Raw genomic sequence first — 25,640 nt, 5'->3', positions numbered from 1 at the left:
TCCCTCTTTGGGGAAATAGCTTCTCTCCAAACAAGTTACTGTAAGGCTCACATGTGTCAGGTACTTAGAAAAGGGCTTAACACTTAGCGCTCAACAGATATTAGCTACTAACTAGTATTAGAGACAGAGCGGTCTAAAGCTGCCCTGCTCCGTAAAAACATCAAGCAAAAGCCCACGTGGTGTTGTAACTTTTCTAGTACCTCATTAAAAAAGGAAAAAGAAACAGGTTAAATTAATTTTTACAATATATTCCACTTAACCCAACATGTCAAAAATAGGATCTTTCAACATGTAATCAATATTTTTAAATCATCAAGATAATTTTACGTTCTTTTTTTCATACTAAGTCTTCAACACCCAGTGTGTAATTTATACTAACAGTGCAGCTCAGTTAGGACTAGCCACACTTGCAGTGCTCCATCGCCCCGTGTGGCTGGCCTGGCTACCAGCCCAGGCAACTCAAGTCTAGAACATTTTTGGTTCTGGAGACCAGAAGTACCAGCATCATCTGAGACCTTGTCTGAACTGAAGAATCTCAGGCCCCACCCCAGACCTAGAGAAGCAGAATCTGCATTTTAACCAGTGATTTATTTGCATATCTGAATGGGGAGCACTGGTCTAGAATGGCCGCGCTCAGTCCTCACCCCCTGGGATTCTGATTTAATTGGTCCAAGGTAGGCGCTGGGCACTGGTATTTTTTTGAAGCTTCCTCTGGTGATTCTAATGTGCAACCAGGCTTGAGTCACTTGTGTAGTGGGCCCTGGAGCCAGGATGCCTGGCTCTGCCACTTTCGACCTTTGAGATCTCAGGAAATCTACCGCAAGACTCTCTGTGCCTCAGTTTCTTCATGTCGTGAAAGTCGTATCTGCTTCAAGGAATGTAATGAGTTAATACGTGTAAAGCACTCAGAACCACACCTGGCACGTAGGAAGCACTCCTGAAATATAGGCGCTCACCCTTTCTTCTTTTCCTTAAAGGTCCGGGGTTACCCAGAGCCCCACGTGACATGGCACCGAAATGGGCAACCCATCACCAGCGGGGGCCGCTTCCTGCTGGACTGTGGTGTCCGGGGAGCTTTCAGCCTTGTGATTCGTGCTGTCTGTGAGGAAGACAAGGGAAAGTATACCTGTGAAGCCGCCAATGATAGTGGTGCCCGCCAGGTGACAGTGGAGTTGACGGTGGAAGGTGAGTTTCAGGAAGTGAGAGCCGTGGGGGAAGACAAGCTGTCAGTTTCCCCAAGGCCTGCAGCTCCTGCATCCGCCCTCTCTCGGGCAGAAGAGAAACCCGCCAAGAGAAAGCATGCCCATCCCTGAACTCAGGACCTTTCATCTAATGGGGGAAACGTGGTTCCTGCGAACAAGGGAAGCATCCCAGGAGACACTGTCCAGCTCACATCGCCTCACTTTCCTGCTCCAGCCTTCCAATGGCTTCCCCTCACACTGAGACTGAGACCCATCCCCCACTCTCGGCCAGGCCCCCTGCCCTTCCTTGAGCTAGCCGCAGGGCCTTGCCCTGCCATTCCCTGTCAAAGCAAGAGCTCTGTCCACAGCCCTCACCTCCTTCACGTCTCTGCTCATGTGTCCCCTCCTTAGAGGACCCTTTCTGACCACCCCATCAAGACTCTCCATCCTCCCACCCCCCCTGAATATTTTCTTCCAGCACTCATCACTGCTTCCCATTTTTTTAATTCTCTCCTCCACCCTCACCTTTAACTAGAAACGCTAGGAAGCAAGGGACTTGGTATCCTTTATGCTCTATCTCTAGCGTCTAGAAAACTTCATGGCACAGGATAGATACTGAAATATTCGGAGAATGAATGAACAGTGTTTCTTATCATCATTATAAAGTAACACTCGCTTATTTATAAAAATTTTGTTAAACTCAGAAAAATATATAGGAGATAAATATACCATTTGACCATCGGTAAAACTGTTTCTTTTGCTGCTAGTGTATCCCCCACGTGCTGAAGCCCCTCCACTGGGGAGAACATTTCCAGTTCAGGCCACTGGCTGCCGCTTAAAGGCCTGATGTCCAAAAGGATGTGGGGGTTTGTCAGACCGTCAGAGGTTCCCTCAACCCTTACAGGCCTTTCTAAGGGCTAATAAACCAGAAGTCCAGACTCACTTTCTCCCCTCTCAGGAGACAGTCTTCCGAACCTGGTTTTGGGGGCACTGTATGTGAGGATTAAAGTAACCAGAGAAGGTTCCAGAAGGGGTGAAGTACACCTGGGCCAATGTTTTCCCTGCTTCCCTACATCATGGAAAGACAGACAGGCTGTTTCACGGAACAGAATGTGCATAGTTTGGATGCTTTCCCCAAATTCTTTAACTGAGTGACTCATTCCTTTTAATGACCTTCAACTGCCTGTGGGCTGGAGCATTCCAGATAGAAAGTGGCCCCTGATCAGAGTCTCTGAATGGCCCTCATCTAGGACAATTCTGGTACTGTGCTTTCTTCTATAGTTTTCAATATCCAAACTTTGAGTTGAGGCTCACAAATAAAAATTACTTTCCCCCCTGTATTAGTCAACTCAAGCTGTCATAACAAAATAACTGCATACTACATGGCTTCAATAACAGACACTTATATTCTCACAGTTCTGGAGGCTGGAAGTCTGAAGTCAGGGTCCAGCTGGGTCTGGTTTCTGGTGAGAGCTCTCTTCCTGGCTTGTAGATGGCCACTCTGTCCTCATATGGCATAGAGAGAGCTCCAGTGTCTCTTCCTCTTTTCATAAGGGCAACAGCTCTACTAGAGTAGGGCCCCGCTGTTATGACCTCATTGAACCTTTATCACTTTTTCCCAGGCCCCGTCTCTGAAGACAGTCACACTGAAGGTTAGGGCTTCCACCTAGGAATTTGGGTGGGGACACAAAAATTCAGTCTCTAATACCTCTTTTCTGGCTTTCTGTTTATTGCCAGAGAAATGGGGTATTATGAGTCAGAGTTCCAGGGTTCTGGGCCCAACTTTTGCCAGTCATATGTGTAACTTTAAACCTCTGGCCCTCTGTTTCTGCAGAGAAAGGGTTTTAATTCAGTGGTCTCTATAGACAGACGGCTAGCCTTTGTTTTCTGTGATCCATTTGAAAGGAATAGAATGGGTTAGGCATGCAGAGGAGGTATATAAAACCCAGGTAATATGAAATCTTTTTTTCAATTCCCATTATTGAGGAAGTTGGAGCTGATGATCTACTAAAATTTTTCCTGCTTTGCTGAGATGTGGGCAACAGGGAGGAAAGAAGGTGGGAGGGCTATAGAGGAATAAGGGGAGACAAAGACTCTCAACCCTGCGTCCTCTCCTTTGGTTTTAATTTGGGGAGACTCAGGCCCAGACCACTGAAAGTGTTTTGTCTTCTAATCCTAGGACCTAGAGAATGGCCTAAAGGCTGCAGCATCTTTAAATGTGAGTGGCCCTGTATACATTCTGCTTCTGCATCAAAGGCTGGTTTCCACTGGTGTGTGGCTTAGGACCACCCCATAGACCATAGGCCTGGAAGGAAGTGGGGATTCTTACAAAGGGATCTAGCAGCCACCTGCCTTCTCACCAGCTCTGTGCTATGCTTCTTACTTGGAAAGAGCAGAGGCCCTAGAATTAAGAGTGTAATTCATATGTGAAGATTTTGACCCCCTAGTGGTCAAGCTCAGAAGGCAGTGTTGGTGTAGGGTCTTGGATTTTAGCTCCACTAATTTCTCGCTATGGGGAACTTCACCTTTTGGAGCCTTATTTCCTTTTCTGTAAACTGGAAGCCACAGCTGCCCCGCAGGGGTGTGTAAGGATCAGTGCAGCAGTGGCAAATGTAGGTCCCCGGTACATGTGGCCTTGTAATATTTGAGCCTGCCCCGAACATCCTGAGAACGACGTCCAGAGAGAAATCTTTGCATGGAGAATAGAGGAATATGCTCCCTCATCTGATTTCCTGTTTGGTAACCGGGACCAGGAAACATGTAACATCCTCCATGAGCGCAAGTGCCTTAACGATAGGACTGGTCATCACCTTATGCAGTGGGATGCAACCCTAGTGTGAGCCCCAGAAGGGCTCTCTGTGGCCAGTCCCGACACTCACCCTCCTCCAGGGGGCTGGTCACAGAGATTTGGTACAGAGCAAAGAAGAGGCATGGCACCCACCCTCTGGGAGCTTTCTTTCTAATAGAGGGGCCACAGTCCTGTCCTCCAGCACAACTGTCCACAGAAATATAATGTGAGCCATGTATATAATCTTCAATTTTCTAGTAGCCACATTTAAAAAAACAGGTGAAGTCAATTTTCATAAAATATTTTACTTAACCCAGTATAACCAAGATACTATCATTTCAACATTTAATCAACATAAAATTATTAATGAGATATTTTACATTCTTCAGCCTTTGGGATATATTTTGTACTTACAGCACATCTCGATGCAGACTCGTCCTATTTCAAGAGCTCAGTGACCACGTATGGCTAATGCCAATCATGTTAGAGAGCACAGCTCTAGAGGCTCCCACTGGAATAGGGATAAACAAGGCTTACCCAGAGAAAAAAGAAAACCCACATAAATGAAGAAGGTGGTGAGTAGTCCCAGGTAATCACATCCACAGAGTGAGCCTAGAACTTGGGGTGCAGTGAGGGGTGGGGCTGAAGTGACAGATGTGCCCCAGACTTGCTGGTCTGAGTCTGAGAAGGCCCTTTGTGTTCCGGGGACCAGGGAGTCACTTAAATCATTTCAAGTAATAGAGGGCTAATTTTAAGACTTGAGCTCAGGAGCCCAGGGTAAGCCAAACTGGCAGGCCCAGAGACGATCCAGGCCTCAGGATGGCTCATACTCACCTTACAGGATTGTTGAGTGCAAACGCAGGGACCCACGGATCCCCCTGGGAATCTTGTTAAAAATACAGATTCCGATTCCACTGGTCTGGAGTGGGGCCTGAGTGTCTGCAGTTCTAACCAGTACCAGATGATGCCCATGCTGCTGGTCCCTGCATCACACTTTGAGTAGCAAGGAAGGATTAAATTACCGATGTGATATATTTAGCCTGATAGAGTGATTCTCAAATAAGCATGTATCAGAATCACCTGAAGGGCTTCTGAAACCACACACTGCTAGGCCTTGCCCCAGAGTTTCCGATTTAGTAGGTTGGGATGGGCTCAAGAATTTTCATTTCTAACAAGTCTCTTGGTAATGCAGATACTACTGCACACGGGGACCAATGCTTTGAGAACCGGTGGGTTAGTGCTTATACTGACTGTTAGGGCACTGCAGGAAAGAGAATATACCATACATATATATGTAGAAAGAAATTCATTACAAGAAATTGGCTCACACGATTATGGAGGCTGACAAGTCCCAAAATCTGTCATCTGGAAGCTGGAGACCCAGGGGAGCCCATGGTGTAGTTCCAATCCAAGTTCAGACCTGGCCCAAGAAGAGCTGATGTTTCAGTATAAGTCAACAGCAGAGGAAAAATCCATGTCCCCACTCAGAGGCAGTCAGGCAGGAGGAACTCCTCCTTATTTGGGGGAGGGTCAGCCTTTTCATTCTCTTCAGAATCAGTCAGTCTTCAACTGATTGGATGAGGCCCATCAACATTAGAGATGTCGATCTGTTTTACTTAGTCTACTGATTTCAGTGTTGATCTCATCCAAAAACACCCTCATACAGGGGCTCTTGGGTGGCTCAGTTTGTTAAGTATCTGGTTTCGGCTCTTGGTTTCGGCTTGGGTCATGGTCTCAGGGTTGTGGGATCAAGCCCCAGGTCAGGCTCCACACTTAGCGTGGAGTCAACTTGTCCCTCTCCCTCCCCCTCTGCCCCAACTACTTGCGCAGGCACTCTCTCTCTCTCAAATAAGTAAAACCTTAAAAAAAAAAAACCCTCATACAAACATCCAGAATAACGTTTGACCAAACATCTAGGCAACCCATGGCTCAGTTAAATTGACACATAAAATTAACCAACACTAAATACTTTATGAGAATATTCCTGAATTATTTCATGGAATCTGACACATTTCTCCTTCTTGAGCTATCCATTAGGAATATCAGCTAGGTAACACAGAGCTGCTGTAAAAGTTAGCAGTGGTATGTGATATGGGCTGGAAAGGCAAAATGGGAACGTGTGCACACAGGTCGCGAGAAAGCAGCCACAAAGCCAGGAAAAGATGTCCATAGACCAAGTATGATGCAACCAGAGCTAGCTCGCATCCAGTCCTTCCTCCATGTTGCTGGCAAGATTGGGATTGGCCATCCTGAGCACAGGTGCCACCGTGTTCCAATCTGCACGGTGCAGGGCAGGGTGATGAGCACAAAACGTGGCTGCCAGGTGCTTGCCCCTTTTGCAGGCCTGTGGTCACGGCAGGTGTCATTAGGGTGACCGTTTATCTGGTTTCTGCTTACTCTGCCAATGTCATAGAGCCTCCTTTGACTTTCAGAAGAGTCCCAGTTTGGATAATAACTTAAATGGTTATCCTAGCCATGCTTGACATGCCCAGTACCCTGGGCAGTGAGAAAGCTATAACAGTGATGTTGTATTCTAGGAGAGGAGGAGTAGCAAGAGCAAAGGTTTCAGAGGACATGAAGAAAGTTGTTTTTCATCTCTGAAAAAGAAATTCCAAGCCATTAACCACTCTGCATTAGAATGCAATGAACAGTTTTTTAAATTGTTTATTGTTATGTTAATCACCATATATTACATCATTAGTTTTTGATGTAGTGTTCCATGATTCATTGTTTGTGCATAACACCCAGTGCTCCATGCAGACTGTGCCCTCTTTAATACCCATCACCAGGCTAACCCATCCTCCCACCCCCCTCGGCCCTCTAGAACCCTCAGTTTGTTTTTCAGAGTCCATCATCTCTCATGGTTCATCTCCCCCTCCGATTTCCCCCCTTCATTCTTCCCCTCCTGCTATCTTCTTCTTCTTTTTTTTTTTTCTTAACATATATTGCATTATTTGTTTCAGAGGTACAGATCTGTGATTCAACAGTCTTACACAATTCACAGCACTCACCATAGCACATACCCTCCCCAATGCCTATCACCCAGCCACCCCATCCCTCCCACCCACCCCCCACTCCAGCAACCCTCAGTTTGTTTCCTGAGATTAAGAATTCCTCATATCAGTGAGGTCATATGATACATGTCGTTCTCTGATTGACTTATTTCACTCAGCATAACACCCTCCAGTTCCATCCACGTCGTTGCAAATGGCAAGATCTCATTCCTTTTGATGGCTGCATAATATTCCATTGTATATATACACCACATCTTCTTTATCCATTCATCTGTCGATGGACATCTTGGCTCTTTCCACAGTTTGGCTATTGTGGACATTGCTGCTATAAACATCGGGGTGCACGTACCCCTTTGGGTCCCTACATTTGTATCTTTGGGGTAAATACCCAGTAGTGCAATTGCTGGATCATATGGTAGCTCTATTTTCAACTTTTTGAGGAACCTCCATACTGTTTTCCAGAGTGGTTGCACCAGCTTGCATTCCCACCAACAGCGTAGGAGGGCTCCCCTTTCTCCGCATCCCCGCCAACATCTGTCATTTCCTGACTTGTTAATTTTAGCCATTCTGACTGGTGTGAGGTGGTATCTCATTGAGGTTTTGATTTGGATTTCCCTGATGCCGAGTGATGTTGAGCACTTTTTCATGTGTCTCTTGGCCATTTGGATGTCTTCTTTGCAGAAATGTCTGTTACAATGAACAATTTTTTTAAAGTAAATTTTAAAATAATGAATACATATTCACTGGGGAGTAGATTTGGCCAGGAGCTCCCTCCTCTTAGGGAGTTTCCTTTGAAATAAATAGGAGGGGCAAAAACCTAGTTCTCTGCACACACACACTCCTTTCTGGATCCGGCCTTGGCCATCATCACTCTTTCTTCTGTCTCTATTAGGTACCCATTCTTCCTGCAGAATCCTCCTCCTCCACCACTGTGGACTTCTTTCCGCAGCTTCCTCCCCTGGAGGTGATGGATTCCGAGGCTGCCCACTTTTGTCTCTGCCACAAAACAAAGCTATGCCCCCTCATCCTAGAATGTCTCCAGCGAGTGAAGAACAGATTCCTGTTTCCATTGCCCCGTTCGCGGCTCTGCTTCTCTCTGTGCCGGGCACCGGCGACAGAGCGGAACAGTTCCGGGCTGGGACCCCCGAGATCCACTTCGTACTGAGAAAGAGAGACTGTGACTAAGTAACAAGTGTAATGTTTGTAGTAGAATTAACAACTCCCTGACTATGTGTGAGATGTGAGGGCAAGAGGAAGAAGGACCTCACATCATGGGATTTAAGGGGGAAGAGTGGCCCTAGGAACTCGGAGTTAACTGAAGGGTTGAGTGTTTACCCCCCAGATCCCCATCTGTCCTCACTTGACGGCTTCTTCCTGAGACAGGAACTCTCTATCACTCCGGCTTGCCCTCTGTGTGACCTGAGTCTGCTGCTGAGACCAGAAATAAAGCCCCAGACAAAGAGTTATGGGCTTTTTGCACACACAGTTTAGAGTGAGAGATAGTGAGAGTTAGTGGGGTCAGCAGAGTGAGGATACATCTGGGGAGGCGGTCAGGGGTTAGATCCTGGGGATGGAAAGCCACTGGAGGGTATCAAGAAGAAAATGACATGATTTGATTTAGATAAAATATCTACCTGAAGTGTGGGAGGGGGAAGTGGGGGGCTGCCATTGGTCTCCTGTCTTTAAGCATTGATTTCCTGGAAAGTGACTGAGCAACGGTTGTTTCTGTTTCCGTGTAGAAGGCATTTCCCAGATCCAAACCAGAGGGATCAGGATGCTGGATCTTTTAATAGCACATTGGCCAATGAAATGATAGAAGGCAACTCACCTCTGCCCCCTCACCTCCACTTCACTTGTTTTGCTTTTGTTCCTTTATCCCAGAAAGGTACGGATTTTCCTCTGTTCCTCCCTTATCCACACCACTGGCTGGCCCGGTGGATGCCAAGAGCCGTAAGTTTTTGCTTTGCCTTTTAGTTGCCCCTGTTCCAAACAAGGCCTGCACCCACCTAGGTCTGCCTGGCTTTCCTCTTCTGGAAGGTCGGCCTCCTGCCCATCTCCCACCTAAGCACATGTCCCCCGTGCCCTAGCCACCCCAGTCCTGTAGCCTCCACTCTCTACACCCCCATGAAACCCCTGTCCTGCAAGCCAGGGCTCCCTGACCGTGCATTGCTTGATCATTTGCTTTTAAATCCAAATGTGCCCATGAGTCGGTGCGAGCGTCATTACATCTTCTAGCGCACACGAGCACTTAACATACCAAAATAGTCATGCTTGAACACTTACATATTGAAATAAGTATTATGATAGTTTACTTTCCTTTTATTTTTTGTTACTATTTTAGTTAGGGCTTTACATTTATTTTCTTTTTGAGATGATATATGGGTGGTTAGCGGTGAACTCTGTGGATGGCCCAGGGGGCATTACTAAATATCTGTTAGAAAAAAATGCCCATTTTTTTCTGATTAAAACCACTATTTTAAGCAATCCTTAAAATCCACTTTGAAGTTGGCTGCAAGTAGGGCGACTGCTCCCTGGTTTGCCTGGAACAGCCCTGGTTTGCTCCTATTGTCCTGGCAGAATTATTAATTATGTCCCTTTCAGTGTCAAGAGTCCCTATTTAGATGATAAGTTATATCATCATGTATTTTGGAAGCATTTCGTCTCCTTACCATCTTGATCACATTATTCCCCTTGTCAGCAGCATTCTGTGTCCCAACCCAGGCTCTCTGTATCCTTTAACAAAAAGTGCTTGCTCCCCACTGTTGAACTTTTCACTCCTAAAACCTGCCAGCAGCATTCTCTTTTACTCGTCCTTGAAAAATCTAAGAGAACTGTTTAAATACTTCCAGTGCCTTGGCCTTTTATTCCCCCCCTCACTAACTCGATCCTGTCTTCACCAATTCTCTTAACTTACTCTTCTATTTTTGGCATTTCCATCCTAATCCCCTTTCCACTTATTTTTCTCCATAACCTTACTGTTCTGCCAGATTTTCATAGTTTCACAAAATTAATTTTGCCTTATCTGACAACTTGCAACTTCAAATTTTTGCCTATAAATAGATCTTATTAGTTATTTTAGCCCAAATTCTCTTTTAGTTTTGATGTCCACTCTCTGGTGTTAACTCACATTAAAATAAGCACCCCGTTCCATTTCTAGCTGACTGCTTGCTCTGTTACCTTTGGATCCTACCATAACCTGCTCTCCCCTTATACAGAAGTACCTTCAAACAGCATTCTTTTGCTCTTCTTTTAGGCACTGTCATATTTTTGCTTTTTTTTTTTTAAGGAATAAAAGAATTTTAGCCTTTGGATTAAGATGTTTAGCTCCCACGAATCTTAAAAATGCTTAGTCTGTTTTTTATTGTGGTTAAAATACACATAAATTTACCATCGCAGCCATTTTTAAAGTATACAATTCAGTGGCATTAAGTACATTCACCATGTTGTGCGACCATCACCACCTTCTAGTTCCAAAACTTTTCATCATCCTGAACAGAAAGCCCATCCCCCCATCCCCACTGAGCAGTCGCTCCCCATCTGCCTCCCCCAGCCCCTGGCAACCACTGATGTACTTTGTCTCTATCCATTTGCCTCTTCTGAACATTTCGTATAAATGGAATCAGACGTTTTTTTTGAGTCTGGCTTTCTTCACTTAGCAAATTTTCTCAGGGTTCATCCATGTTGAAACATGTGTCAGGACGTTCCTCTGTGTGGCTGAATATTTCCGTGTAGGAATAGACCACATTTTTTTATCCCTTCATCAGATGATCAGTCTAATTTTTATCAAATCTTTGCTCCAAGATGAAATGAGTGATACAGTAGCATGATAAATGCCGTGAATTGTACCTAGGTATTTTTCAGAGGGAGTCTCAGTGATTGGGTACGTGGCTGATGCTTTGGTGTTTGCAGGTACAAGAGGCCCTGTTCGCCTGTTTGGGTGCCAGAATCTCTTTCCTTTTTTACTTTCCTTCTCCACCCCCCCCTCCTTTTTTTCTTTATTTTTGGTAACTAGATCATGTCTTGTTTTTTTCTTTACTGTCGTATTTACAGGTTGTGAAAAATACAGCTGAATCAATTCCTCATAGTCCCATCACCCCAAAACAATCACTATTAATAACATTTCAATATATTTTCTTCTGGTTGCTTTCCTGTGTTTGGATACTTTATTTTCCTTCTTCCTAGTTAAGATTACATTGAATAGATAATGTTGGAGCCTGCTCTTTTTTCATAAAATCCCTTTATGTCACAAGGATTTGACTCCTATAAGGATTTGGGCACTGTTCTGGATACTTCTGATGAATGAATAGGAAGTTCTGGTGGGGATATGGTTTGAGAGTCATCAGCTTATAGATGATATTTAAAGTGATGGGACCGTCTAAGACCTCCTGGGGTTGGGGGTGGGGATCAGCAGTGTAGAGCAAGGACCCAGGACTCAGCCCCGGGCCACTCCACATGTAAAAGTAGAATAGAGAAGGTAGTTGAAGAAGAATAGGCACCTCATGAGAGCAGGAGAGTGTGGAGGAGAATGTACTTGGGAGTGGAATGGCCCCATAGCAAATGCTGTTGAGCACCTGAGTGTTGGGGGCGAGGATCCATTGGGTCTGGCAAGGCGATGGTCAGGATGAGCTCAGTGGAGTACAGAGGATCACTGCCCAAGTGGAACGTGCTGAAGAGAAAATGATATAATATCTTAACCTATTTCTGCCTGTTTTATATATTCTTAAACATAATTTGATGGCAGAATAAGATGTTTAATTGTACACTTTACTTAACCACTTGTTATCTTCCTACTGTGTGATGTTTACACTGTTTCTAATTTTTACTATTACCAACAAGAAAAATGAACAGCTTTGTAAACTTTCTTTTCTACTTTAAGCGTCATTTCCTTTGATTTGAAGGCACAGAAAGGGAGCTTCTGGTCTAAGACCAGAGCATCTTTAGAGCTTAGGATTCTCATTTGTCCAGTATTTTCGAAAAGGACTGACTGGCTGGCACTTCCTCCAGAATCTGAGGGCGATTGTCTGAGGGGCCCCAGCATCTTGATGGCGATTGTCATTTGGGTCCTCCCAGAACAAGTTTCTCCTTTTATCTGCTTAGAAGTCCTTTAAACCTTGAACAGACTATTGAGTGACAAGAACCAAACCCACCTTATGGAATGAAAACTATACACAACTCACTAAATAGTGACGTTAAATAGAAATACATGTATAATAATTGTCAATCCACTGGAACTGTAATTACCTGCGATGCTGGTGTTTGCTCTTAATCCTTTTCCACTAAGGTTCTTTAGTCCTTGAGCCAGATACAGCCAAGGGAAATACGCAGCCCCCATTCCCATGTTCCTATGCATTCATACAGATGCAATGGGTGCTGGAATTTAAGGAAGTTTACCCTTTTCCAGTAAACACCCTGCAAATTTCCCATTGCAGTTGCCTGCTGATATTCTGGGAATGACTTCCATGCTTTCTATGTGTGCTTTGGGTGGGGTTTTATAAACATTCCCAGCTTGTGGCAAAAAGAGAACAACTTCCAGGCTGATCACTATCTCAGAAATGTCCTCCTTTCCCCCTCCCTATTCCTCCAAAACACCCCACCACGTTATGGTCACTTCCTGTTCCTGGTCACATTAGGGACCGCCCCTCCCCGCTAGCAGCGCTGCCCCCCACCCCGCCCCCCAGCCTGACTGGGTTTGCTATTTAACCGCTTCCTGTCCAGGATGATAGCACCTTACCCAGGACCTGCAGTGTCCATGGTGCTGCTGGTGCAGGTTCTGGTGAGCTCAGCACCAGTGATGTGCTCCAGGCCCGCAGGACACATCTTGCTGTTTGCTGGGCCACAAGTGCAAGGATGGAATGTTGCTTGTATCCAACGTGAATAGATCTGGTGAGAGAGATGCATGTACATCTCCCACCCTCGTTTCAGCAGGGTCGTCTTCTGGAGAGGTTCTGGATCATCACAGATAATCCCCGGAGTAGAAGGTCCAGTGGCATGTAACAGCTCAGCAGCATGGTTGAGTGGTCTAGGAAAGGTGCGCATGGATGCATTTCTGCCCTGTTACTGGCTTTGTGACTCCTTTTTCTCATCTGTTTAAGAAATAGAAGGACGATGTAGTACCAGCCTCCTTAAATGATGTATGTCAAGGGGCGCCTGGGTGGCTCAGTTGGTTAAGCGACTGCCTTCGGCTCAGGTCATGATCCTGGAGTCCCTGGATCGAGTCCCGCATCGGGCTCCCTGCTCGGCAGGGAGTCTGCTTCTCCCTCTGACCCTCCCCCCTCTCATGTGCTTGCTCTCTCGCATTCTGTCTCTCTCAAATAAATAAATAAAAAATCTTAAAAAAAAAAAAAAAATGATGTATGTCAAGTATCCACCAAAGAGCCTGGCCCAGGACAGGCTCAGTCAGGGTGAACTGTTTCCGGCATTATCCCACCCCACCTCTGTGGCTGACTCTTCCTGAGCTTCGTTGCTCTGAGTTCAAGACTCTCTCTCTCTTTGTTTCCTACTTGCAGGGGGCTTTATGAAGAAGCATGGTCAGCCTGCTGTTTCCAAAACCTTGGGGTAAGTTGGGGGGCTGTTCAAGCCAGGGTAAGGGCGGGATTGACTTTTTCTGCTGACCTGACAGAACAGGTTTGGGGTGTAAGTCTTTTTGGGCATCCTGGGTTATAATAAGTAAAGCAGGAGCCTACTGGGATGTGATGTGGGCCTCACACAGTGCCTCCTGACCTGCTAGCCTGTGTGGATAGCCCCTTTGACTGGTCTAGCTGCTACATGCTGAGGAAGTTTGCTGTGTGCCCAGTCTGCAGGGACCGCCGACAGTCAAGGCAATAGTCAGACTTAAGTAAACAGACCTAGAAGAGGCAATCCATACGTGGCACTTCTTAGGGAAAGGAAACCTATATTGGTAAAGGTCAGTAACAGTAGCTGCTATAACAGGCAAGCCCCCAAATCACAATGGTTTAACACGGGGAAGGTTTATTTCTTACTCAAGCAAAGTCAACTTAGATATTCTTGAACAGGTGGAGAACCTTGCCATCATCGTTCAGGTACCCGGGCTCCTTTCATTTTGCAGTTCCATCATCTCTTGGCCTTGGAGCCTCTCTTGGATCTTCTGCATCTAGCCATAAGAGTGGGCAAGAGAGAGTGTGGAGAATCTCGCAGGACTTTTTTATGGGTTTAGCCAAGAGCTGGCATATATCACTTCTGCTTGCGGTCTGTGGCCAAAACCCAGGCTTTTGGCCAGAGCTCAGTAGAATTCAGGTATACCTTACCACAAGGGAGGCCAGTATATGAAGTCTCGCTGTGTGATCAGGAGGTAGAGGAAATAGGTTTTGGTGCTGCAGACTTTTCCAGAGGGTGCGTGAGAAATGTGTTTAAGGCACAGAATTGGGAAGGCTGCCTTTTGCTGGTCTCTGACCCAACTTAAGTGATATAGGTAGGGGCAGAGAGAAGATCTGAATTGCTGCTGGACTCTCTGCTAATTTCTTTCCAGGGACAGATTTGCAGCCCCTGCCGTGGAGACCCGTCCTAGCATCTGGGGAGAGTGCCCACCAAAGTTTGCTACCAAGTTGGGCCGAGCCATAGTCAAAGAAGGACAGATGGGACGGTTTTCCTGCAAGATCACTGGCCGGCCCCAACCACAGGTCACCTGGCTCAAGGTGAGATTTTTATCTGCCCCAACTCTGGCCCCGGCCTGGGGACCCTGAATGTGGAGGGTTAGACTCTTGGACCAACAAGAATCTGTCTTTCCAATCAGTCCCTCTGCTCGACTATAGATGGTTCTTCAGGGTTCTCTGTATGTCCGATAGCCATGCTTGTCCCTGCCCCTATTTGCACACTCTGCCTCTGCAACTCAGCCCACCATGTGCTATAATCCACACACTCCCCAAACAGCATAAAATTTCTGAGTCAGAACAGACCTGACCATCTCAAGAGAGTGGAATTTGAAGTCATGAGACTAGGTTTCAAGCCACAGCTCCCTCATTCATAAAACACATGATGCTGGGCAAATCATTTGGTCTCTTGGAGCACTGGTCTCCTTATCTGTGAGGCAGAGATGATGCCACCTACCTCAGAATACCTCAGAATACGGTTGGGAGTATTTCATTCAGGGCCAGGCAGTGTGAAGGCAGAGCAGAGGGGTGGGGGAGGGGAGTGGCAGCAGCAGGGGGCCTGAGGGGCGGGGTGGGCGTTCAGCAGCACAGTGAGGAGCCACAGGGAAAGCTTGGGGTCAAGGCCTGCGAGAATAGCTTTCTCACAGATGGGAGTCCTGGGTCAGAATGAGTGAGGGGACACCTTTTCCCTATTTCCCAGTTCTCCTGGACTGAGCCCAGGAAAAGAGTAAAGGAGAGGGAGGCAAAGCAGAGCTAAAATGAGGAATGTAGGATCCCCATCTCAAACTAGGCCTCCTCTGAAACAAGTTCATACACCTGCTTTAAGCTGGACCTGACGTCACACCACACACATGGACCTCGAGTCAGGGGGGCCCTTGGATTGTCCAAAGACTGCTCTCTGAGCCCATCGACAGAGCCCAGGGCAGAGGGTTCTGCTGCCCAGGCCTGGTGTCCATCCCAGCGAGGCTTGGATAATGCCAAAAGGTAAGCAGGTTTCTCTGACCCAGCTGCCCTCTTGCCGTCCACAGGGAGAGGTTCCCCTGCAGCCAAGTGCCCGTGTGTCTATGTCTGAGAAGAATGGGGTACAAGTTCTGGAAATCCATGAGGTCAGCTGCGATGACGTGGGAGTGTACACGTGCCTGGTGGTGAATGGGTCGGGGAAGGCCTCCATGTCGGCCGAGCTTTCTATCCAAGGTATCAAGTGGTGGGAGGGCTCATACGGAACCCCCCTGCCTGGTGTCTGTACCCTGCCAGGGGGAGCTGCTGTCCATTACAGATCCGTGTTACACTGACCCACCCACCTCCCCGTGCGTTCCCCCGGGGGCAGGTGTGCCCTACACCTGTGTCTTCAGTCTTTTCTTCTCACTCACATTCCTTTTTGTACCTCTAATTGCAACTGGCAGGAGTGGACATTGCAAATGCCTTGCCATCACCCCAAATTTAACCTGCCTCAAATTTAACTTATCATCCGCTGTGTCCTTCACATCAGGTGTTCCCTCAGCTTAACTCTTTCTACCGCAGAATTCTGCTTTTCCTCCTCACCTGGACTGGGCATTTCAGCATCTCCTCTGACCCTTGCCTCCTCCTTGCTGTAGGCATCAGCCCGTTCAGTTCTTCCCTGGAAATCTCTTTGAATCTGTCTCCTCTTTACATTCCCCTTGGTTCCGCCAAGTCCCGCCTGTGGAAGCGGGAGTGTGGGTGGCGAAGGAGATTGACATCACTGCACCGAGCGGAGCGGGAACCTTGAGCAAGGTGGGATTTGGGGAATCGGGGAGGGAAACAACCTTCACGCTCCTCCCCCTTTCTTACTCTCTTTTCTTCTATGATTTTTCTCTTCCACATTCCATTCCTTTTTCAGAAACTATTCCTCCTTGCTCTCTTTACCATTGTTGGCTGGAGTGTTCTTTATAACCCACAGAAAGAAATTTATTCAGGACATACATGTGTATATAAACATATTTAACTGAAACAAGTTTCATGAAGCGGTCCTGAGTTGTACCATGCACAGTACCTGCTGGCATTCTCTATTCCATTCTGCACCATCAAAGTCCTGGTCTGGACTGAAGAATTAGACCTCACAGCTCACCGTGGGCTCGGACCCACTGTTAGGCATTGAGAAGAGTGATTGAGCCACTCCCCTTACTTGCCCTAGCGTTGAATTAAAGAACTGCTCCCCTCCCAAGTACTTAGTGACAAAATGATGTGTTGCCTGGGATGTGTTTTAAAATACTCCCCGAAGAAGCTCCTCTAAAAACCAAAACAAAAAGGAATAGAAAAGACAGGCAACACAGTGCTACTTCCTTAATCTGGGTGATGGCTTTCAGAATTGGTTATATCCTCTCTACTATTGTATGTTTTGAAATTTTCCGTAATAAAATTTTTAAAAACGATGTGGCAGGGAAAAAGAATATATCTATAGTATGTTTTTTTCTTTGAAGAACTGAATGAAATTACAGTTTTCAAACATTTTTAAAGCAGGTGTTTGTCAAAACTGATCATTTGGGAGGTTTGTTTTTGAGGGCCAACGTAAGTTAAACTGTTTGGGTTTGAAATTTTCTGGTGTTTATTTTGGTTTGTCCCTCGATTGGTTTCCTTCTGTGGCTGGTGAACGGGACAGGTCCCATGGCACAGGGTGCAGTCGCCGAGCCTTCCAGAGAAGGCCCAGGGCAGCAGTGGAGGCCTTGATGGTGTCTCAGAGTGGGGCTCGGACAAGCTTCTCAGATTAACCCAAGCAGTTCAGCACCAGGGATGCTGAGGGAGGGACGGAGGGAGAGACGAGCATAGGTGAGGGGCCAAGTGGAAGCTGACGAGGTGAACACTCTGTAAGAAATGAAAACCAGTGCTGTCTCATCACTGTCTCCTCTTGGTACCTAAAAGAGTCCACTAACAGTCTCCCCTTCTCCCTTTTTCCAGGTTTGGACAATGCCAGTAGGTACGTCTAGGCTTTGTAATCACTGTCTCCATCTTGAGATGCCCTGCAAGAAAAGAGAGGTTGTAATGGAGAAATGCCCTGAATTTCCGAGTCATTGTATAGGAGGGAGAGCTGACCGTTGGGGGCATAGTGAGGTTTTGTTTTGTTCTCCCATTGCAGTATGCCACACAGGCTCTGGAGCGGGCTCGCCGACGTAGTGAGGCTCTCGAAGACACAGTGCTGTCGTCTTTCTTAGCGTCTGGCCAGTCCCAGTTAGCTGTCACTAGGAAGGGCGCTGACTAGGGAGCCTGCCACGGGCCAGGCAGGATCCGCTCACCCATGTAGCCCATCTTCCTCAGGAGCCTCCTTTCCCGTGCATGAGGCCTGGAGCTAGACGCCAGGTCTGCGGGGTGGGCAGGCGTCTGGTGGAGGGAAGGGGCTTTAAACAGAGCTGCACCAAGCCAGAGTTACAAGCTGCGGTGTGTCCGGGGCAGAGGAACGAGCAGCGCTAATTTAGATTAGAGGGTCAGAGAAACCCTTCCTGGACGCTTCCTGTTTGAGCTCAGGCTCTTGACGGGGAATGTTAGCCAGGTGAAGAAAAGTGCGGGGAGCATGCTCCCAGCAGGGCGGTAGCATGTGTGAAAGCGGGGAGATGACAGAGAGGTGGGCCCTGGGGGACCCAGAAGAACACTGGTGTGGCTGCTGCCCGGCAGGAGTCAGACAGTCTGGCGAGGTCCAAGAGGCAACGGGAACCAGCTCACGTAGGGCATCCTTGTGGGCCATGTTGTGAAGCTCAGTCTTATTCTCGGTGCGGTGGAGATCGGCTGTGCTTGCCATGCGGACCGTGGATCAGAGAGGGCCAGCAGGGACCTGGGGGAGGCGGTTGCGTGGTGGGAACTAGGGTGGCGCTCGGGGGGTAGAATAAAGGCAGATTGGGTAAATGCAGATAGAACAGGCTCTGGATTGGGATGAGGGGCAAGGAAGTGTCAGGAATGGCTGCTTGCCCTTTGCCTTGGGAAACTGAGAAAGCTGCCGAGAGACACTTTTGCTCTCACTCTGTCTTCATTTGTGGGCTTTTGTGATCGCTGGAATCTGGGCTTGTCATGAGTAATGCTTGTGAGTAACCAGATAACCATTCTATTTCTCCTTCTTCTTCTCCATTGCCCCCCACCCCAACCACCACCAAATAGGTCATTGGTGAGAGGAACAAAGGCAGCCAATTCAGATATCAGGAAGGAGGTGACCAATGGAACCACACAGGGGCCGAAACTGGACAGCCTCGCATCTGCTGCCGAGAGAAAGAACTGCTCCAGTACCCAGAGAGGGGGCTCCCCGACCTGGGCCACAAGTAGCCAGCCTCCACCCCTGCGGGAGTCCCAGCCAGAGTCGTCCGGGGACCCACCGAGGAAGGCCCTGAGGAGCCCCGTCCTACAAAAGACTTCCAGCACCATCACCCTGCAGGCTGCAAAAGTCCAGCCAGAACCAAGAGCACTGGTCTCGGGTGCCCCCTCATCTTCTGGAGAAGAGAGGGAGAGGCCAGCTGCGTCCCCCCCAGCCATCCTCCCCACCAGGCAGTCTGGCCTGGGAAGCCAGGAGGTGGTGAGCAAGGTTGCTACAAGGAAAATCCCCATGGAGAGCCAGAGGGATTCCACCTTCCCCAAATTTGAGAGCAAACCCCAAAGCCAGGAAGTCAGTGAAGATCAGACAGTCAAGTTCAGATGCGAGGGTGAGTAGAGCTAAAGGTCACTGTCCCGTCCTGCCCCACCAGTGTAGCCCCTGGGTGGCCACTCCCTCCGTCAGCACAGTGGTATCCACCCAGCCCCTTGGACTAGAACCCAGCCCACCCCAGAAGCCACCTTATAGGAAGGACTCAGTCTAGTAACGTGCCTTGTTCTGGAGAAACACCCAACAGTGGCCCATTGTTCATTGTTGGATATGGCATCGGCCCTGTGTCCTAATTCTAACCACCCTAGAGGGGAAAACCCATCATCACCATCACCATCAAAAAACAAGCCACAGGGGCTCCTGTGTTTTTCTCCCTTCTGCTGGCTTTGGCTGATCTGGAGACCTGGCTTGTCGCCCGGTGTCCCTCCTCCCCACGGACCCTGCCTCCATCTTGAGAGGTTTACTCATGCACAGTGCAGGGTGAGGGGTAAGAGAGCCTATTCTGCAGGAGGGCATCTCAAACCAGAACGAGCATCTCCCTCAGGTCCAGCATCCTGCCTGCCCCACAAGCACAGTGCACTCTCTGGGAACCCCATGTCCTTCACCGCGCCCTGTAGTTTCAGGGACCCCGAAGCCTGAAGTGACCTGGTTCCTGGAAGGTGCCCCCGTGAGGATTCGAGAAGGCATGGTTGAGGTTTATGAAGAAGGCGGATGCCATTACCTCTGCCTGCTGAGAGCGCGGGCCAGAGACGGTGGGACCTATAGCTGCACGGCCTCCAATGTCCGAGGCCAGATGTCCTGCAGTTGGACCCTCCTGGTGAAACGTGAGTACGCGCCTCCAGTCACCCTGGGTTCTCTGCGGGGGGGCCATCCATGGGGTGCCTCCTACCCTGCAGGAGTATCACCTCCTACCACCCCCACGCAGGGTGTACAACCCGACAGAGGCATCATTCCCACCCACACGCCAAGGCCAAAGTCATTGCTCCAGGACAAGTGACTCCTGATGAGGAGTTCACATCAGAGTCACCTCAGAACAAGCATGCCCACCCCCATGCCCAGCCCTGCTGACAGCTCCCTTTTCTGGGTTCCTCAGCTGTCCAAGGAGTGCCATGACTCACTTTTCTAACCACAGAGAACCAAACGTTCCCTAAATATACACGTTGAGAGTCATATGAGATGATGTGGGATCCCGCATCTTCTATGTTTGTTGTAATATCTGTTTATAAAAGTTGTGCCTGTTTGTTGTGGGGGATTTAAACACAATATAGTTTTATGACTCAGAAATAAATGATATTTTAATGTTTTTAAAACAAAATCAACATTGTGCTGTTTGTATACTGCTTTCTGTTCTAACTTGCTCATGTTACATAAGCATCGTTCTTATACTACTTCTTTCTATATTACTTAATATTATTCAAAAACATGATTTTAATGGCCATATAATGTTTCATAGAATAGTGTATCTGATTACGCTTGCTCTTACTGTCGAATATTTAGACTGTTTCCATTTTTTCACTATTGTAACAAAACTGTGATAGATATCTTTGTACCCATCTATCTCTCTTTAAAATTTCCTCATTTTAAATGCTATTCAGGGACCCTTGACCCATTGAGGAACATATTAAACCACAAGGATAGAGTCAGCAAATTTCAGGCTTTTAGAAGTTCAATGGACAAATAACCTTTGTCTATTTTTTTTTCAACAAATAAATTGCAAGAGAAAGAGGAAGGGAGGGACAACCTTTAGGAAACTTAGGTGAAAAGATACGTAAGAGATATCAATAATCACAGTCTTTGGACTTTGTGTGGCTCCTGACTGAGACAACTTTAAAAACTTTTTTTAATGAGAACACCAGGAAAATTTGAGCATTCACAAGGTATTTGATATAATGGAATTAGTGCTATTTATAAGATATGATGGTGGTCTTGTGGTTATTTTTTTAAGCCTTTGTATTTTAGAGATATAAATTGAGTTATTTACTGGTGAAATGATACGATATTTGCTTCAGAAATAATCCATGTGTAGTGGGAGTTGGTGGGGGTACAAATGAAATGAGATCAACCGTGAGTTGATAATTATTAAATTTGAGAAACAAGTATATGATAATCCACGGTACTGCTCTCTTTCCTAGTGTGTGTATTTGAAATTTGCCACAATAAACATTTCCCAAAAAAAAGAAAGGAAAAGAGAAGAACTTAGTGATTCATCCGTGCAGTAGGATTCCATGCAGCCAGTAAAACAAATATGGCTGACCTGCGGACTCTGATGGTGAAACATGTCCAAGATACTAGTAAGGGAGGAGAGCCAAGTGCAGAGCTGTGTGTATCATATGCTATTTGCATAAAAGGAAAAGAATCTATGTAGATATGTGCAAACAGATGCTTATGTGTGCATAAAACATTTCTGGAAGGGTCCACACGTTGCCTCAAGGAAGGGAAACTGGGGATGCTTAGGAAGAGGTGGGGGGTAGTCTTACTTCTCACTGCATGCATACTGTTGATTTATTTCTTAATTGGGATTTTCACTATGGTCATGAATTTCTTTGTAAGAAATAGTATCCATTCCATTTGGAGGTGGGAGTGCCTGTAGGGTTCACAAGTCCAAGCACCCGAGCCTCGTCATCCCAGGCTCTGTGCAGGGGACGGACACATGGCATCAGGTCCGCCAAAGGTTGAAAACCAGCAGGCTTTTGTTGGAGTGGTTGTTATTATTATTAAATGGAAGCTGTGCGTCGAGACTATACTTGCAGCAAGTTGGGGGTGAAAGAGAATGTGGTCTTCAAAGCTGCCACAAGAGCTGGGGCAAACAGGATGGGAATTAAGCAGGCTGCCAGCATGGCTCTTCTTACAACGGTCAGCTGTTTGTTTTTGAATGCACGCTCTTCAGAATGTTGTAAGCCTTTGGTTAATTTCCAGAGTTCTGAAAAAGTTGATTTCGACTGTTTTTGCCAGTGTTCTTGTTTCTTGTATGGAGGAGCGGATTTTCAGGAGCCCTTACTCAGCCATTGCAAAAGTACTTCTGGGCTCCCTCTCCCTCCTGGAGATACTGACTGTTCTAAAACCTTTCCGGATGACTTCGCCAAGATGCAGGCCACCTGATCCCTACTATCATGCTCTGGTGAAAACGGAAAGAAAATCTGCCTTTTTCTCAGTGGCCCCTGAAGCTCCCACTCTATTTCTCCACTGTCTTTCACCCCCAAACTCACTGCAGGTCTAGTCTTGATGCCCAGCTTCCATTTGATGGTAACAGCTAACACTCCACAAAAGCTTGCTCAGTGTGCCAGGCTTTGTGCTAAATGCTGTACTTCTGTAAAGCATTTAGTTATCCATTTTATATCCTTTTATCCATTTAGTTATCCCAGTGGTCTGAGGAGATAATTGTAGTCACACCCATTTTCCAGGTGGGAATACTGAGCTGTGATGAAGTTAAATGACTTGTCCAAGGTCACATGCCTGGTAAAAGATAGCATATTTCTAACCCATGTTGGTTTGACACGGAAGTCCATATTTTTTCAATGGCTCCCAAGGCATCTCCCTGTGAGGGAATGTGACGCCGGCTGGGGAAAGGGATAGAGGTGGCCACAGCTCTCGAGGTAGTCTGTCCATCCCTTTCCTCAGTGCCAGTCCCAATCAGATGCCCCATTGTTCTGACTTAGCTGCTCTCCCCCAGCCTCCTCTCTGTAGGGGAGCTCTGGTGTGGAGGAGGAAGTGGGGACGCAGAGTCAGAGAGCGGGGTGTAAAGCCTGCCTTCGCCATTGGGCTGGACTATGAGAAATTACTAACCTGGTCTATAAAACGAGTTGAAGAAAGCGACCTCATGCCCTGTCACAGTCACATGTGGGAATGTCCCTGGCACATAGTAAGCCCTCCTGTACCAGTTTTTGTCCTTAAACCCCTCACCACTGCATGGGATAGCTTCTCCTGAAAGGCACCGCTGAGGCCTCTTCTAATCACCAAATCCCTTCCCACTTCTCGGCTGTCAGCCACCTTGACGTTTCTGCCGCGTGTTCTGCTCGTGGAAGAGACGATCTATCCCTATTGCTCTTAGTTAAGGCCCCCCCAAACTACAAAATGCTCCCCAGTCCACCAATGTAGAGGGCTTCTGGAAAGCTCAGCTCAGTGGTTCTCAACGAAAATATGCATCAGAATCCTGAGGGAACTTAGTAATGCATAGTCCCAGGCCCCCAGCAGTCCCGAGCCGTTGGCCAAGGTTGGAAAACTAGGACACATGTGAGTCTCTGTCATTTGATCCAGTCTTGGAATTGGAAAAAATAACACTTTAAAATTGAAATGTCCTCCCTGGTGGGCATATTGTTGCTACAAGTACAAAGATATTCTCAAGGTTGTGCAGGTCCGATGGGATGTGTTAAAGGAGAGAAGGGGCACTGGGGAGTACAGGGGGACCAGGACAGCAGGCAAGAAGGAGCTCTGCGGATGCTCCAGGACGGCAAAAGGCAAGCCAGGATAGGAGGTGCCTGAGACCCAGAGGAGAGGGGGCAGGCCCATGTCCTGAGCATTCCCGGACCTGGTCTGTTTTGTGACCGTGAATAAGCCCCTGCTGCTTTCTCGGCCGCAGGCTCCAGGTCTCCACACCCGTGGTGCTGCCTGCCTCCAAGCCAGGCTCCTGAGGAACCCTGGGTGCATCTGCCCGCGAGGCTCGGGTTGACTGCGGGCCCTCAGCAGAGCACATCAACTGTGGTCTGAGATGGCTTGTCTGTCCTCTGCCCTTGCAGGGCTGGCCCCGACGGAGGTGGCACCCTCATTCTCCAGGGTCCTGAAGGACTGCACTGTCGTCGAGGGCCAGGACTTTGTGCTGCAGTGCTCTGTGCAAGGGACCCCGGTCCCCCAAATCACTTGGCTGCTCAATGGTGAGTTCCCCCCGCTCTAGACCCCTGGGCCCTTTGGCCCTGCTTGCGTTCTCACTTGGCTTGCCCCATTTATCCCTCAGAACCTACAGGGTACAGAGAGCTCACGGGACTGTGGCGTCTGCTATCGCCTGGCCGGGGACACCGGGCAAGTTGCTATTCCTATCTGAGCCTTGAGCTCGTGCAACACATGAGTAACATCAGCTGCCTCCCAGGGTGGTGGTTGTGAAGTACATTAGATCCTTTATATAAAACAGCTAATGTACATGGGTGTACAGGCAGTTTGGTTCATTTATGTGGCCAGGCTCGTAGTAGGCCCTCAATAAATATTTGCTGAGTTAATAAATGAACAAATTAACAAATTAGTGAACCATACTAGAAGTTACTCATGGAACCTCGCCTTTTATTTAGTGGCAGTTGGTTTTGGGATTCATAGACAAGTAATTTGTTGTAATGTTATAGTCCTATAGAGACATGCCAACTTTTTTTTTTTTTTTTTGCCAAGTAAGGCCTTTTGAAAAAATTAGTTATCATATATGATCACTCTTCTCTCGGTAAAAAAGCCTTTCGATTCCAAAAGTATGGGAGGACTCTAATTTTAGAACTGAGAACAGTCCATCAAATTGATGGCATTGAGCAGGGTCTGCTTTGGAAACCCCTGCTTTGGGGACCCACAGGGAGGATGAAAGAGGACTGCCAGTGAGGGGACCAGGGCACTTAGCCTTCTCTGCCATCTAGGGGTCGGGGGAGCTCGGACACCCCCCTTCACCTCTCCGGGCATCAGCTTCTTTATGAGTAAGGAGATGGGCTGGAACAGAAGGTTTGGGACCTCAGCCAGCTCTCAGGGCTGATCGAATAGGCTCCTTAAGGGACAACGGCACCTGTCACCTATGCACCAAATAGCCCCCAGCCGTTTCTACACTATTGACGTGTTACTTGTGAACCTTCCCAGTTGGTATAAAGTTTGCTTAGGCTTTGCTAGAGATTATCTCTGGTCAGTGAGAGAAGGTGCATATAGTCTTCCTGTGTGTCATCTTCTTGGGCAAATAAGTGACAATTGAGGTCACCCTTCCTTCCACCCCTCACTATGGACAGAGCTTCTGTTGGATCCCATGACTGACTACAAAGAGGCAGCCTCCTAGCAGCTGGAACAGAACACGGATGTTAAAGACTAGTAATGGATCTGAGTAAGAGAGTTTCACTTCCATCTGGCTCAGAGTCCAGACCAGGGGTCAAGAAACATTTTCCGTAAGGCCAGATAGTAAATATTTTCAGCTTTGCTGGCCATACAGTCTCTGTCACAACTACTCAACTCTGCTGTTGTGGCAGCACAAAAGCAGCCAGAGACAATATGTAGATGAATAAGTATGGCAGTGTTGCAATAAAACTTTATTTATGGACACTGAAATGTGAATTTCATACAATGTTCACAGATCACGAAATATTTTCCCTTTGATTTTTTTCAACGATTTAAAGTCCGTAACAACTATTCTTAGCTTTCAGGCTGTACAAAAATAGGCTGCAGGTCAGATTTGGCCCGTGAGCAGTAGTTTGCTGATCCCTGGTCTGCACCCCTCAGGACCTGGAAAAGCTACCCCACCTTTTTAAT

The 25,640-nt window shown here is 47.4% G+C and overlaps 1 protein-coding gene across 5 annotated transcripts in view; it reads left to right on the top strand.

The window, feature by feature from the left end:
- MYLK (myosin light chain kinase) overlaps window positions 1-25,640 on the top strand; it is a 260,972-nt gene that overhangs the window by 130,177 nt on the left and 105,155 nt on the right. For all 5 annotated transcript variants that reach the window (XM_078066769.1, XM_078066774.1, XM_078066775.1 and 2 more), the window contains 8 exons: window positions 978-1,185; window positions 13,490-13,538; window positions 14,470-14,635; window positions 15,619-15,784; window positions 17,504-17,522; window positions 18,692-19,227; window positions 19,784-19,990; window positions 23,900-24,034. In XM_078066769.1, the coding sequence (XP_077922895.1) occupies window positions 978-1,185; window positions 13,490-13,538; window positions 14,470-14,635; window positions 15,619-15,784; window positions 17,504-17,522; window positions 18,692-19,227; window positions 19,784-19,990; window positions 23,900-24,034 (1,486 nt within the window). The remainder of the gene's footprint in view (window positions 1-977; window positions 1,186-13,489; window positions 13,539-14,469; window positions 14,636-15,618; window positions 15,785-17,503; window positions 17,523-18,691; window positions 19,228-19,783; window positions 19,991-23,899; window positions 24,035-25,640) is intronic.

Source organism: Halichoerus grypus, chromosome 1 (assembly GCF_964656455.1).
Source record: "Halichoerus grypus chromosome 1, mHalGry1.hap1.1, whole genome shotgun sequence".
Classification (NCBI taxonomy): Eukaryota; Metazoa; Chordata; class Mammalia; order Carnivora; family Phocidae; genus Halichoerus; species Halichoerus grypus.
The sequence above is the reverse complement of the archived record's forward strand: the minus strand, read 5'-3'. Positions and strand labels throughout refer to the sequence as shown.